This window comes from Onychomys torridus, chromosome 11 (assembly GCF_903995425.1).
Source record: "Onychomys torridus chromosome 11, mOncTor1.1, whole genome shotgun sequence".
Classification (NCBI taxonomy): Eukaryota; Metazoa; Chordata; class Mammalia; order Rodentia; family Cricetidae; genus Onychomys; species Onychomys torridus.
The window spans coordinates 73,895,755-73,910,754 of record NC_050453.1 but is presented as its reverse complement, the minus strand read 5'-3'; the positions used below and the strand labels follow the sequence as shown (position 1 = coordinate 73,910,754).

Below are 15,000 nucleotides of genomic sequence, written 5' to 3'. Positions count from 1 at the left end.
CAGCCCGGCCCCGGCGAGCTCCTCGGTGCAGCCGGACGAGGAGCGGCAGCCGCGGATCAGCGAGAGCGGCCAGTTCAGCGACGGGCTGGAGGATCGAGGTGAGCTGCCGCAGCCCCGGGCCCCTTCCTCTCTGCCTCTCGGAAGCCACCTGTCCCCGGTACGCCGGGCTCTCAGCAGAGGCCACAGTCCCACCTCTCGAGATCTGTGCGGGCCAGGCAGCCGCGCCTCCTGGGACTCCCCTTTCAGATTCCCTATCCTGGCGGTGCCTAGCCCAGCCTTGTCGGGTGTCCGCGGGAAAAGTTTGCAGATAGGGTTTTTGGTCGCTTAGAGGGGACCGAGAGTGTTCATCTCGGTGCTGGGAGACGTGGGTTCCAATGCGTCCCGCCGCGCGAGCCCCTCCAGTCACTCGGGGAAACTTCTGTTTGCTTGATTAGACTGCCCCATAAGGAGGCCCCCTAGCCTCTGCGCTCGCTCGGGCCGGACACTCCCTGAGGTCCTGGGTCATAGCGGTCACCGCTCCACCGTGGTGCTGGCAGAGAGGTTGGGGTTTGGGGGCTCTGGCCACCAACCTGGTTTGCACAGATGCTACCCAAAGCTGATACTTCCTGGAGAACGTGTCCAGATCTCAGAGTCCTTTCGTGGACGCTGGCCTTGGACCCATGCATCTCCCAGAAGGCATCTTCACCTCCCGCCCACAGCCAGTCTCCTTAGGGGGCCTGCATCGAATGCCAGGGCTCCCTCCTTCATCCCACCTGGCTCTCCTTCCCCATCCTGCCCTCGCGGCCCTCAGCTAGGATTCTTTGCGGAGACAACAGCATCTACTACACCTTTTCCTCTTTCTTATTGCTTCCGAATTGGACCCCTCCAATTATCAACGGTTCTGCTAAAACCATGGGTGGTGGATTTGGGGTCTCTGTAGCCAGGCCCTTCCCAGGCAGCCGGCTCTGTACACCTCTACTCATTTTTTCTTTCTTGGAAGCTTTCATCTGTCGACTGTAGAGTGCTTATATTATTTTAGTTCCAGCAGGTTTCTGTCCTATTCTTAGTACCTTGTACATCTCTATATTCCGGTTTTGTGTTGGGATGCAGGATCTCTTCCTTAGAGATTCCGAATTGTAGCGTGTGAAACAGGATGACATGGAAACAGATTTCCCTGAGAAGCGGCAGAGATGCTGTGCGGGGAACTGGAGCCGCTCCAGCTTGGAACGAGTTCTGCACCCGTGTTGCAGGTTCATTCCCTGTTCCCACAGAACTGGATAGCCTTGGAGACAGGAGAGTGGGTGGTATCGTCAGAAACCCAGAAGAACCTCTCACTTTAATTCTAGGGTCTGAGAAATTACCTTTACCCCGCGGTAACTTCTATTGCAAGATTTAAACATTTTGCATTGAAGAAAGACGGATGCCCGGCGTTGGGCTTAATTCTGTAGCATTGCGGGTTATCTGGAAGAGCTGGCCAGTCTCCCCCAACCCCTGCAGAAGGACAGACAAGAAACCCATGCCAGGATGAATTGATATTTATCAATATCTAGAGGCCATGCTTCAGCGTTAAATTACAACAAAACACAACAAAAACCTCTTCTGAATGCATTCTTTAGGTTTTCTGTCAGTGGTCAAATGAACTTCATTTTCTATTATATTGTCTCCTGAAAGCATTCGCTGTTCATAAACCAGTGCTGTGTGGAAGCTTACATATCACACACAACCTCTCTGTTAGGATGAATGGTGTCCCCCACAGAACCCAGGGTTCTATGCCGTTTTTTGAGCTAGCTGAAAGTCGCTGTGACATTTCTTTTGTTCCACCCATCCCTGGCTGCAAAGAGTTAATGATAATGAAGACTCCAGTTAAATCAGAAGCCTCCTGGGAGGTTGGTTGTAATATTGTACATGTTTGTGTTATTTTATCTTTCCTATATCCATTTTTTTGGCTATCTCTTGGGAGTGGTTCATGGGTTGTGACCTCCTTCCCACCAGGGACAGGAACTGGGGAAGAGGAAAAACCTCTGGTCTCCAGATCTCCCTGGATCCAGTGGCTTTCTGCATGGTGTGGGGGATGGGCACTCCTGCTGCACCTTCCATATTATTATTATTATTTGTGTTGACTTCCTCCTGATGTGGTAGAACCCTATGGCAGACCACTTCTGATTCCTATTGGAGAGTTGCTTTATAACTGGTGGTTTGGGATTGTGGGAGACATTTTCTTCTTAGAAGTGATAGGGGCTATTTCTCAGAATTCCAGCGAGCTCAGAATGTCCCAACACTGCTATGACAGACAGCTGGTTGAGCCTGTGGTTCAGGAAGCAAACAAGCTTATGTTTGTGTTATTTTATCTTCCCTATACCCTTTTTTTTTTTTTTTTTTTTTTTTTTTTTGCTATCTCTTGGGAGTGTAGTTTAAGACCTTCAGGGACTAACACACACACACACACACACACACACACACACACACACACACACACAGAGAGAGAGAGAGAGAGACAGAGAGAGACAGAGAGACAGAGAGACAGAGAGAGACAGAGAGAGAGAGGTTCAATTGATCTTAGGGGTTCCCTTTCCCCTTCTATAATATTCATTTTCTATCATTTTGTCCCAAATCTTAGGATGTGGCCCCACCTTACATAGCTATACACTTTTTAAAAGCACTTTCCTCTAGCTGCCTATCTAATTAAAACAAACAGGAAACAACAAAAACACCTTTCTACAGAGAATTAAAGCTCAGTGGCCTGGTGTGGGGACTCTGGCCTGGAAAACCAGCACTTGGGAAACAGGAACAGAAGGCTCACTGTGAGTGCCTGGCCAGCCTGGGCTACTCACCAAATTCTGGGCCAGCCTTGAGTGCAGACAGTAAGAGCAATAAAATCGGATAAACTTAGGAGAAATCGATGACAAGGAGAAATTGATGACAAGTCGTTCAGACTACTGAGGAAATAACATCTTCATGTATATTTGCCCCTGCCTTCCTTCATTAACACATCCCTGGCATCGGCAGACTCACATTATGGAATTTAAGTCAGGTTAAAATTCCACTGTTGGAAGCCGGCTGTGGGCAGGGAGGCTGCAGCGCTCGCTCACACATGGGGCTGAGGCCTGTCTTAGTTTCTGTTGGCCTAGCCTGCCTGGCTCCCACTTGTGATAGATACTGTGCTGTCTGAACCCCCACCCTTCCCCCACATCCCTGTGGCTTTTGAGTGTGCAAGCATCTGGCATGGATGCAGAAGGGCCAGTGTGGAGACCAGTCACTTCTGAGCTGAGCCCTTGTGGGTCGCCATGTTCTATTTCCTTTAGGGGTGTAGAAAATGCCCTGTCAGGGCATCAGCCATGCAGGCATATAGTATGTATATGTTATTTGTGTGTGTGGGTGCTCATGTGTAGAGGGCAGAGATAACTTCAAGTGATATTCCTCATGTGCGGTCAGTTTATTTTGGGAACAGATTCTCTCACTGATCTGGATCTGGTTCATTCCACTCTCTGGCCAGTGAGCTTCCGGGGACCCAAGCATGCACCACCATTCCTGCGTTTTCATGTAGGTTCTGGGGCTTGAATTCAGGTTCTTGTGTTTGTTCGGCAAGTACTTTACCACTAAGCCACCTCCTGGCCCCTAGCTGCAGTTTTTTTAGAAAGGAAATGAAGAGATAAACACAGTTGCATCGAAAGAGAAAAGTCCTTCCTCTTTTGAACAGTGTTGCCATTATAATGACTTTCTGTTTTTTCCCCTCCTCAACCTTACAGTCTCCCAGGGGAACCACCAGGAAGGTCAGATCTGGGGAAGAACTTCCCGTCCCCCTGGCTCAGAAAAGCCAGAAGCCACTGAGGCAGGCCGTCCAGCCCCCTATGGCTTCCACCTGAATCTCCCACAGGGAGTGCCGTCCTGGTGGGGAGCCAGAGGAAGTGCTTACAGGCCTTGTCAGGCCCAGGTGTGCTGGTGAAACCAGCCGGCTCTGGAAGGAGAAAAAAATGGGCAGAACGGGCAGTGTGTACCCAGTAATGGCTGACCCCAGTGGAAAAGTAGACCAACTTCTTAAGGGATCGTGTTTTTGCCCCCACTGGACAAACCTCTTGAAATGGGTGCTGTCAGAGTGCCTGGCCAATGAACCATTCCTTTGAGCTGGTACGTAAGTGGTGTAGTTTCACTTCTCCTGAAACCAATGGACCAGGAAGAAAGGAAGAAAGCACACACGCATATGTGTGTTGTGTGTGTGTGTGTGTGTGTGTGTGTGTGTGTGTGTGTTGGAGGTCAGAGGTCAATGTCTTTCTTGACTGCTTTCCACTATATATATATATATATATATATATATATATATATATATATATATATATATATTTCTATAAAGTATGTCAACTTAAAATTTCTTTTTAAACCCAGAGGGGTGTGTGTGTGTGTGTGTGTGTGTGTGTGTGTGTATGTGGTGGTGCACACACCTTAATCCTAGCACTTGGAAGGCACAGACAAGCGGATCTCTGTGAGTTGAAGGCCAGCCTGGTCTACAGAGTGAGTTCCAGGACAGCCAGAGCTGTTACGCAGAGAAACCCTGTTTCGAAAAACCAAAAAATAAAATTCTTTTTAAATTTTATCCCACTTCCTTTTTAAAAACAAAAACAAAAAAAAGCAAAAACACCAGTTTTGGAGTCCTTTATGTAAAAGAAATTCAAATTAGAATATAATTACATAGTTTTTTTTTCTTGCCCTTTTCTTTCTCCAACCCTTGAACAACCCTCCTTGTTCTCTCTTAAATTCACGCACTGTTTCTTTAATTGTTATTATGTATAAGTACTACCTACTCAGTCGGTATACCGTTACTTGTATGTATGATTTCAGGGCTGATTACTTGGGAACCAGTTTTCAGACTCCTCCCCGAGGCTGCTGTTTTTCCTGCTCTCAATGTTCCCGGGGGTGCCTGGGGTTCTTTGTCTAGGGTTGAGACCTCATATGATTTCCCCTTCCATGAAGGCATGTCTGCCCCTGTCATCCTTGTTGAAGAGACTTCATGGGTAGCTTCTCTGACATTTCTAGGCGATGAAATCTCACTCTGCCTTGTTTTTCAAGACAGGGTCTCTCACTGAACTTGGAGTTGCCTTTTCAGCTAGACTAGCCAACAAAGCCCATGCCCCTCCTGCTTCCACTTTTCCAGCACCAAGGTTATGAGTGTGTCTGCCTCCGCGTCTGTCTTTTATGTGGGTTCCTGGGACCTGAACCCAGGCTCTCAGGCTTGCACAGCAGGTACCTTACCTACTGAACCATCTCTCTAAAAGACAGACTTTTAACTTATTTGGGAAAAGGGAAGGGAGCTTTTAGAGGTGTATGGGCCTGTTTATTCTAGGTTATAGCTTTCCTCGATACAAGAGTGATTGAGGTCAGAAGAAAAATGTGATATTTTTCTAGAGCCCAGGACGAAAGAGAACTGTGATGTCAAGTTGTCATTGGAAGGCACCAGCACCTACAGCAGACTCTGTCAAGACAAGAAAGAGGCCTGTCTTCTTCCCATCCAAGTGCACTTATTTATTTACTATTTGGAGATAGAGTGTCACGTAGCCTAGGCTGTTCTCAGTCTCACTGAACAGCTGAAGATGACCTTGAACTCCTAATCTTCTGCCTCCACCTGCAGAGGGCTGGGATCTTAGTTATTTACCACCGTGCCCATTTTATTTGGTGCTAAGGTTAGAACCTGGCCTTGTGCATGGTAGGCAAACACCGTACCTGCTCAGCTACATCTGCAGCCCCATTTCTGAATTAATGAAGGAAGTCTGAGGATACTTTCCCAGTGCAACGGTGAAGATGCTAATTCCTGCTGGCTTTCTCATTTACTTTCTGGTCCTATATAAGCACCCCTCCCCACCTGGTTCTACTCACTCTGATGTCTACTCGGCTGCCTACTCACAAAACACCTGTCTCCAAAGTCCTGCTGGCTTTGTGTGAGGCCTGTTCAAGGATGACTGGACTGAGGTAGTTCAGCTGGGTCTTTCTTATAATTGTGTGTGTGTCTCTCTGTGTGTGTGTTGAGACAGGGTCTCTCTATTATGTAGCTCTGGTTGTCCTGGAACACACTATGTAGACCAGGCTGGCCTTGAACTCACAAAGATTGGCTTGCCTCTGCCTCCCGAGTGCTGGGATTAAAGGCACATGCCACTATACCCAGCTGTTACAATTTTTTAACAGGATACAGTTTTGAGCAGTGGTAGGGCTCAGAAAATGATTCCCCAAAGCAGGCTACTTTGGCCTGCTGGGCACTCTAGGTGAAGGTTTCTAGGAGGCCTTAGCAAGCAAAGCCTCCCCTTGTCCTTTTTCTTCATGTCCCCTTTGCACCTCAAGGCTGGCCACAGAAATGGATTCCAGGTTCGGTTGGCAATGTGCTTGCCTAGCAAGATGAGGACCCGAGTTGAATCCCCAGAGTGGTGGATGTGGTGGCTCATGCTTGTAACCCCAACAGCGAAGAGGTGGAGATATGTAGGTCCCTGGGGCCCACTGGCCAGCCTGAGCAGAATAGGTGAGCTCCAAGTTGAGTGAGAGACACTGTCACAAAATGTGTGGCAGATGGTGTCTGAGGGATGCCACCTGAGTTTAACCTCTGACCTCCAAACACATGCACATACATGTGCACATGAACCACACCTGTGTACACACACACACACACACACACACACACACACACACACACACACTTATAGCATGAATATTAAAAGGTCTTATTAATAAAAACAAACCTGGAGCCAGGTATTGGGGTGAAAGATCAGAGACAGAACAGGTCACTTCTACACTCACCTTGTCAATTCCTCAGCTGATCCTGTTTCCTCAGACTGGAAGTCTCTGAGTCCTCACCCGAATGGATCTCAGCTGAACTGCTGCTAAAAGCTTAAAGGGACTCTAGTTCCTGGTCCTCACACCTTATATACCTTTCTGCTTCCTGCCATTACTTCCTGGGATTAAAGGCATGTGCAACCATGCCTGGCTGTTTCCAGTGTGGCTTTTGAACTCACAGAGATCCAGACAGATCTCTGCCTCCCGAATGCTAAGATTAAAGGCGTGTGCTTCCACTACCTAAACCTATCTTTAATATAGTGGCTGTTCTGTTCTCTGACCCCCAGGTAAGTTTATTGAGGTGCATAATATATCAACCACACACACTAAAAAATTCCAAATGTTAAAAAAAATAGGAAAGAAATCCAACCCCCTTCCCTCAAAGATAAAACCATAAGCCCAATAATTACTGTTTTGCACATCCCCAGGTGTAAGAGCTGGTCATGAGAAACTCTCCGGCTGCCCTTGTCTACTGGTGAATGAATCAAAAGACCTTATTCCAGAAGGCATCCTGTCCCACGCTTACCCCATCTGTGTCTTACGGAGAACCCCGAGACTTGGAGCAGGCAGGTCTTGTTGAGTCTCTGCCTCATTCATCTCTTGTCTAATCTTGTCTCCACAGGGATATGCATTTTTCATTGAATCTGAGCATAAAAATAGCTCCCCTTGGCTTTCGGGTCTTTATTTCTGAAGCCTTTCTTGTCACATAGGATCGATCTCTTTCTCTTGCTTCACCCCTCCTCTTCCTCCCTCCCCTCCCCTCTCCCACTTCTTCCTTCTCCCTCCTCTTTCCTCCTCTCCTCTCCTTTCCTTTCACCTTTTCTTCTATCCCTTCTTCCCCACCATCCTAATTGTGGGTCTTACTAATTTTTGAGATGGGGTCTCACGTATCCCCAGCTGCCTATGTATCAAACTCCCTATGTATCTGAAGATGACACTGAACTTCTGATCCTGCCTCCACCTCCTGAGTGCTGGGATTTCAGTCATTCACTGCCAGGTCTAGTTATACAGTGCTATGGATGGAACCCAGGGCTTCATGCGTGCCAGGCACTGACTACTGACTGAGCTACATCTCTAACCCATCACATAGGTCTTTGTCTTAATACATTTGATATACATTTTTTCCTCATGTTAAACTGTCTTATAGGTGAGTCACTCATGACCCGAATTATAGAGGAAGTATAGTCTCCCGTCTTTTTGCTCCTATAGTGGTGGTCAGTCAGATAAATGAATGGTGCTCAGGTGTGATACATCTTACACTGTGGCATTTTACACATGGTGCCTAAGCTTTACCTCCTTATTCATCATGGTCTGTAGCCAGTGTGATGAGGCTGCACAATCTCTGAAAGATACATTATGTAGCCAGAGCTGGCACAATTGGCTTTTAGTTGTATAAGATACATGACTGATATTTTGGCTCTCTGGGAACTAAGCAAGAGCCCATTCAGTCATCATCATCTTCTTCCTCCTCCTCTTCTTTTCTTCTTCTCCCTCCTCCTTCCTCCTCCTCCTTTTGGTTTTTCTGAGACAGAGATTCTTTGTGTAGCCCTGGCTGTCCTGGAACTCTCTCTGTAGACCAGGCTGGCTTTGAACTCAGAGATCTGCCTCCCAATTGCTGGGATTAAAGACATGTGCCACCACTGCCTGGTTATAATTTTATTCTTTAAAAATACTGTTATTATTATTATTATTATTATTATTATTAATGGTGTGTGTATATGTCTGCTTATGAAGAGGACAGAAGGGCATCAGATCCCCTGGAGCTGGAGTTACAGGCAGTTGGGAGCTGCCTGACATGGGTGTTGGGAATCAATTTTGGGTCCTCTGCAAGAGGAGTATGTGCTCTTCACCACCTCTCCAGCCCCTACAATTTTATTATCTTAATGGATAAGAAATAAGTAAAATCAAGATCAACCTGGAGATGGTTAAGTGGGCATCGCTGGTGAGTTGTCACAGATTCCTGCTCTTATCAAGGGTTCCTTATGTGCAAAGCACAGGAGATAAATAAAACCTGCTGTACCCGAAGCCTTCCTAGGAAGCTAGCTCTGGCATTAGCAGCTTTACTGCTAGTATGTGTATGTGTATATGCATGCACATGTGGGTGTAGTTTAATCTCAGAAGTCTTTCCTTGGGAATGTTATACACCTTGAGACAGAGTCTCTCATTGATCTGGAACTTACCAAGTAGGCTGTACTAGCTGGCTAGTGAGCCCCAAGATCTGCTTGTCCCCGTTTCCAAAGTGTTGGGATTACAAGCATGTGCTACCATGCCAATCTATTTCACAGGGATTCTGGGGAAACAAGCTCAAGACCTCACGCTTGTATGGCAGGCAGTTTATTGAATGAACTATCTCCCTAGATCCCTGAGAAAGTTTAAAATTTTTTAATTAATTGATTAGTAAATCAGTTATTTGCTTAATGTGTGCTTCATACAAAGGAAGGAGAAAACATGCTGTATAATCTGGGCCTGATGGATACTGGTTACCTGGGGTCTTGGGAGGGCATTTGTACAGTCTATGATTCCTTGGTTTGTATAAATCCAATACTACTATTGGGACTGTGCTAGTGGATCAGTGCTCACAGCTGAGGAACCCAAATGCCTAATTAGCTACTACAGTTCTTTCCTAATGGAAGGGCTTTGTTGGGATGAGAAAATTCTATTGAGCCAAGTGACTTCATGCAGAGGACGAAGAATGGCATAGTGTGACCTCAGGAAGTGGTGAGGTATATGGAGCTCTTCTAACCTGGAGAGCTTCTGTTGTCTCCTTATTGGATACTGCTGAGGCCTGTGGTTTTATAAGGGATGCCAGGACACTTGATAATTTTGTTGTTTTGCTTTGTTTTTCATGCTGCACAATCTCCAAATTGTGGAAACACAATGTGGGCCCGACAGAACACATCTTGGCTCACAGGCCGTGGGTTTGCAGTCTTTGGATGAGATGCCATTGCTCTGACTGTGTGTTCAGCTATATGAAAATGCCTTACTCCCTTTCCTCCCTGTTTCTTTCAGGTTTGCTAGAAAGCAGCACCCGGCTGAAACCTCACGAAGCCCAGAACTACAGGAAGAAGGCATTGTGGGTATCCTGGTTCTCCATTATTGTCACCCTGGCCCTGGCAGTGGCTGCCTTCAGTGAGTATCAGGGAGTCTTGCCAATCAATACTCGCCCGTTGCCTGTCTTTCCCTCTATCCCCTGTGGGACATGCTTTGCTTTTAGTTGACTGTTATTGATGAGTAAAAAATTTTTTTAGATGGTTGAATAGTCAGGGTACTTATGAATTAGTAAAATGGCTTCACTCCTCTGCAGAGGGAAGAGGTACGAGAAAGAAATGGAGAGAAATAACCGAGAGCTTCAGTCTCATCAGTATGCAGGTTTGTGGAAGTGGATTCTGGCTGGCACCAGCCGAATAGTGAAAATAGTCTCTTGGCAGATGCCTTCAGCTCAGGCTGACATGACGAATACACATCCTGGAGACTCGGATTTTGAGCCTAATGTAACTAGATAAGTGCAATATTGCAGCTCTCTCCATTTGCTCCTGATTGTGTCTTGTGCAAGGTCAGGAATAAAATCCTACGTACACTTTTAATGAAAGGAAAATGGAAAGGTCTTTCAGGGTTTTAGTGCATGGAAATAAAATAATTTCTTGTGATTCTGAGATGTTATGAAAATGGAGCAACTTCTGTCTATAGATGATTTTGTTTGGGGATCTGGAATTTCCCCCCAAACGGTGGGTTTTCTCCATTGACACTCTCAGTTTATGAGACACGCATGTACTATTTATTCTTATTAATTGTGCAATGGTTCATACACCTAAACAGCGAGCTACAGCTCAACCTTGATAAGAATTGTACTTTTTTTTTTAATTCTCCTTTTTTTCATGGTAGAAAACAAGGGAATATATTTTTATAAATTTTGTGATGAGAACAAAGATCTGTGGTCTATGTACTACAAGGTGCTTTAGGGGAGGAGGAAGAAAGGACCATGGTCATTAGGCGACATGGCTGTATGCAAGTTGTTTAAAATTCTCTTCTGCTGCCTTTGATGGTGCTGCTGGAAGTTGGGCTGGGTCCCAAGGGGGCAGGAATTAGAATTTGACCAAATGCTCCCTTCAAAACTCAGCATATATTATTAGAGACAATTTATGTTGGAAACAATATAAATTTATTCCAATTAAATTGGAAACAATAGCCTGGCTCTAAAAAAGCCAAATATTCAGAATAGAGAAATAATATGTTTCAGGGAATAAACATTTATCAGTGAGCCAGAAGTCTAATCAGGAAGAATTCTGACTTTTGAAAATATAATAGCCTCTCTCTCTCCCCTCGCCTCCCCCTTTTAATACTGAGACCAAAATAACAAGGTGATGGATATCCCTTGAGGGTAATTTGGTTGTGGCTGTTAGGGGGACTGGAGATCAGACATGGTGATTTACATCTGTGAAGAAAGAGGGATGGGATGAAAGGGGGGTTATTTCCAGACAGACTGATGGCTCCTCAGGCGTGTCCCCATGCCCTAAGAAGCCATGAGGGCAGCAGCGTCCTCCCGATGTTTGAATGAGGATCTGAGTATGAGGTTGTGAATGAGTCTTTCCTTTGGAATAATAGTGCTACATTTGATGTGCTTAAGCCATCTAATAGGGGAAAAATAGGAGGAAAACTTGGCTTCACTTATAATACCCAATCAGGTAGATCATCTAGAAATGTTTCATTTCCTTTGATAGAAAAAGTCTACATGAGGCGGGGCTTTGTGGAAGAATTTCTTCTTCCTTTTCTTTTGAAAGCCATCTTAATCCTTTATCACAGAACCATTTAAGTTAAATCCTTTAACTTCCCTTTTAAAGATTCATTTTTACCGATTACTTTTGTGTATGCACGTGTTTGCCCATGTGAATTTTGTACATCCCAGGACGCCCCTAAAGGGCATGGAACCCCCTGCAGCTGAAGTTATAGCCAGCCGAGGGACTCGGACACTGGAGATTGAACTCAGTTCCCTTGCAAGAGCAGCAAATGCTCTTAACCACTGGCTGTCTCTCCAGTCCCCTTCAACTTCTTGCCTATGAGATGTGGGTGTTGCTGTATTGTTTATCATGACCTGTCATGTTCTATATATGCCTTTCATTTCATTTGTGAGTTGCTTCTAACTGCTTCTGATTTAGTTAAACCCTAAACCATAGAAGATAAATAATATTTTGCCTCATTTAAACTAGAGTGACTTCAGTGTGTGTGTGTGTGTGTGTGTGTGTGTGTGTGTGTGTGTGTGTGTTGTGGGGTGGAGAGTTCATGTCTACGTGTGTGTGCTGCAGGGGTCAGGGGGATGTTTGGAGTCCTACTCTATCACTCTCCACTTCATTGCCTTGAGATGGGGTCTCCCACTGAACCTGGAACGTGACTGGCAGCCAGCAAGCCCTTTGCAGTCCTCCACTGTACTGGGCTTACAGGCCCTCAAAGCTACACTTAGCTCTTGATATGGGTGCTGGGGATTCAAACTAACATCCTCACGCTTGCACAGCAAGCACTTTACTGACTGTACTGTCTCCCCTATGAACTTGTTTTGGTAATACTTGGTGAGATAATGATTCAGACGTGCTGATGAATCAATATAAAACTATGGTAATGCACCTTGGAATATTTCAGAGGGAAGTCCTTGTTTGATTTTAAAATAGATTCAGTGTATAATGGGCAGGCAGTGTGGAAAATAGCAATCTTCTTATGAACGAATGTGAAAACAGGTCTGTTGTAATAATGAAGCCAGAGAGAGAATAAAAATTCAGCTGCAAAACTCAGAGTTTTGACAACATTGATGTCTTTTTTAAGATGATTGGAGAAAATGTATTCTGACTTTGGTTTTGAGATTTGAGTACATCATTAGTTTTTAGGGACTGGATACCTGCTTGGTTCTGTGGGAAATGAAAAAAAAAACTTTTTCTAAGATAGTGTCTTAGTTTCTTTATGCTGATGTGATCAAATACTCTGACCAAAGCTGCTTAAGGGAGAAAGGGCTTGTTTTGGCTGCTGGTTCCAGGATAAAGTCCATCTTGGGGGTAAAGTCACAGAGGCAGGAACTGAAGGCAGCTGTCTCTTTTCATCCACAGTCAAGAATCAAGGCCACACCTGCTGAATTCCTTTTCTCCAGTTCATTCAGCATAGCATCTCTACGGAGGGAATGGTGACCCTTACAGGGTCAGGTCTCCCTACTTCAGTTAACACAGTCAAGATAATCCCTCACAGGCAAGACCAGAGGCTGGTGTCTGAAGGGGATCTAGATCCTCTCGAGTTGATAGTTAATGAACACCGACCACAGTTACATAGCTCCATTAAAATGAAACAACAACCTCAACTAAAAAACACAGTACTCCAAACCAAGAATTTGAGTCAGACCCCAGGACCCATGTTACAAACAAACAATGAACAAGTTGGGTGTGGTGGTGCACACTTGTAATCTTAGTGCTAGGGCGGTGGAAACAGGCAGATTCCTGGGGCTCCTTGGCTGGCCAGCCTAGCCTACTTGCTGAGTTTCAGGCTAGTGAAAAACCCTGTCTCAAAAAACAAAATGGAGCCTGGCCTGGGGGTGCATCCCTTTAACCCCAGCATCCAGGAGGCAGAGAAAAATGGATCTGTGAGTCTGAGGCCAGTCTGGTCAACATAGCGAGCTCCAGGCCAGACAAAGCTACATAGTGAGACCCCTGTCTCAAAACGAGACAAACAGGTGCTTGGGGAAAGACATATGAAGTTGCTCTTTGTTCTCTACACACATGCACATATGTGTCTCTACACACATGTGCAATCACACATACAGGCACACACAAAATGGTGCATTAGAAGACTTCAGAACTAGGAAAGCAAATCTCTGAAAGGACTTATTTCTTTTTTTATATATGCGGGAATTTTTTACATGTGTTTGTATATATGTCTGTGTACCATGTGTGTGCCTAGTGCCCAAGGCTAGAAGGAGGTATTGGATTCCTTGGAGCTGGAGTTACAGATAGTTGTGAGCTACCATGTGGGTGCTAAGAATTAAACTCAGGTCCTCTGGTCTATCTTTCCAGCCCCATATGTGAGAATTTTAATCTATTTGATTTTAGCTTAAACTCTTGACCTTTAAGCACGGTAATGTAATGTGAATGCATCCTTTTCTAAAGCTTTTCCATTTATTTATCATTTTTCCGCACGTGTGTGTGATGTGCAGAAGTTGGAGGATAACTTCCAGATGCCCATTCTTTCCTCCCATTGTATGGGCACAAAGAAATAAACTCAGGACCTCAGGTGTGGCAGCAAACCCCTTTGCCAGCTGAGCCATCTTAAAGCCCACATCCTTTTTATTTTTATACTCTAAGGGTCGCAGAAGTGATATAACTAAAATAAGATCACATGACTTGTCTATATTAGTAGAAAAATCTGGGAACTTTCTAAGGTGTCCCCTTACCTCAGTGGATACATGGTCAGATAGAAAAGAACCAAGACAACTTACTGGCTGTGGGGATACACATCGCATTCCTAGCACTGTGAGGCTGAGGCAGGAGGATTAAGAGTTTGAGGTCAGCTTATGCTATATGAGTGAGACCTTGTCTCAAAAAATAAAAAAACAAAAAGAAAGAAAGAAAAAGGAAAAAGAAAAGAAGGATGAAAGGAAGGTGTCTGTGAGTCCCCAGGGGCCTTCCTGGGTTCTAAGAGTAAAATCTGAGTGTTTAGAATGATAATTTATATATTTATATTTACTTTTTTTTTGTGACAGGGTTTCCTTGTGTAGCTCTGGTTGTCCTGGAAATGGCTTTGTAGACCAGGCTGGCCTCAAACTCACAGAGATCTTCCTGCCTTTGCTTCCCAAGTGCTGGGGGTCCAACTTGGCCTGACCTGGGACCCTATGAACTTTAGCAGGACTGGAGCCACATTCTTCGGTCTAGCTTAGAAGCACAAGACAGATTGCTTCTCAGAGAGCCCTCTCCAGCTGCGTGCCTCAGCACCTAGCAGTGGCTGTGTGATGGTCCTGGCAGAAATAAAGGTGGTCTAAAGAGAATTTATACCACCGTTTTGGTTATCAGATTATTGAAATCATGCACTCTAAGAAATTGGAATTAGCCCAGGAATCTCCTACTAGAGAAGGAGAGAGCTGGAGTCTGGTGCTGCCCAGAGGAGGTGCTTATACCCTAGAAAGAGATTTCTTTCACCCAGTTCTGGTGACAGGTCAGGCCATGTTGCAGGAGAGACTAGATTCTC

At 45.3% G+C, this 15,000-nt stretch overlaps 1 protein-coding gene across 1 annotated transcript in view; it reads left to right on the top strand.

Moving 5' to 3' along the window:
* Tmem163 (transmembrane protein 163) overlaps positions 1–15,000 on the top strand; it is a 174,270-nt gene that overhangs the window by 1,333 nt on the left and 157,937 nt on the right. The window contains exons 1-2 of the mRNA XM_036202745.1: positions 1–98; positions 9,799–9,918. The exon at positions 1–98 is cut by the window's left edge and continues 1,333 nt beyond it. Coding sequence (XP_036058638.1) covers positions 1–98; positions 9,799–9,918 — 218 coding nt within the window. The remainder of the gene's footprint in view (positions 99–9,798; positions 9,919–15,000) is intronic.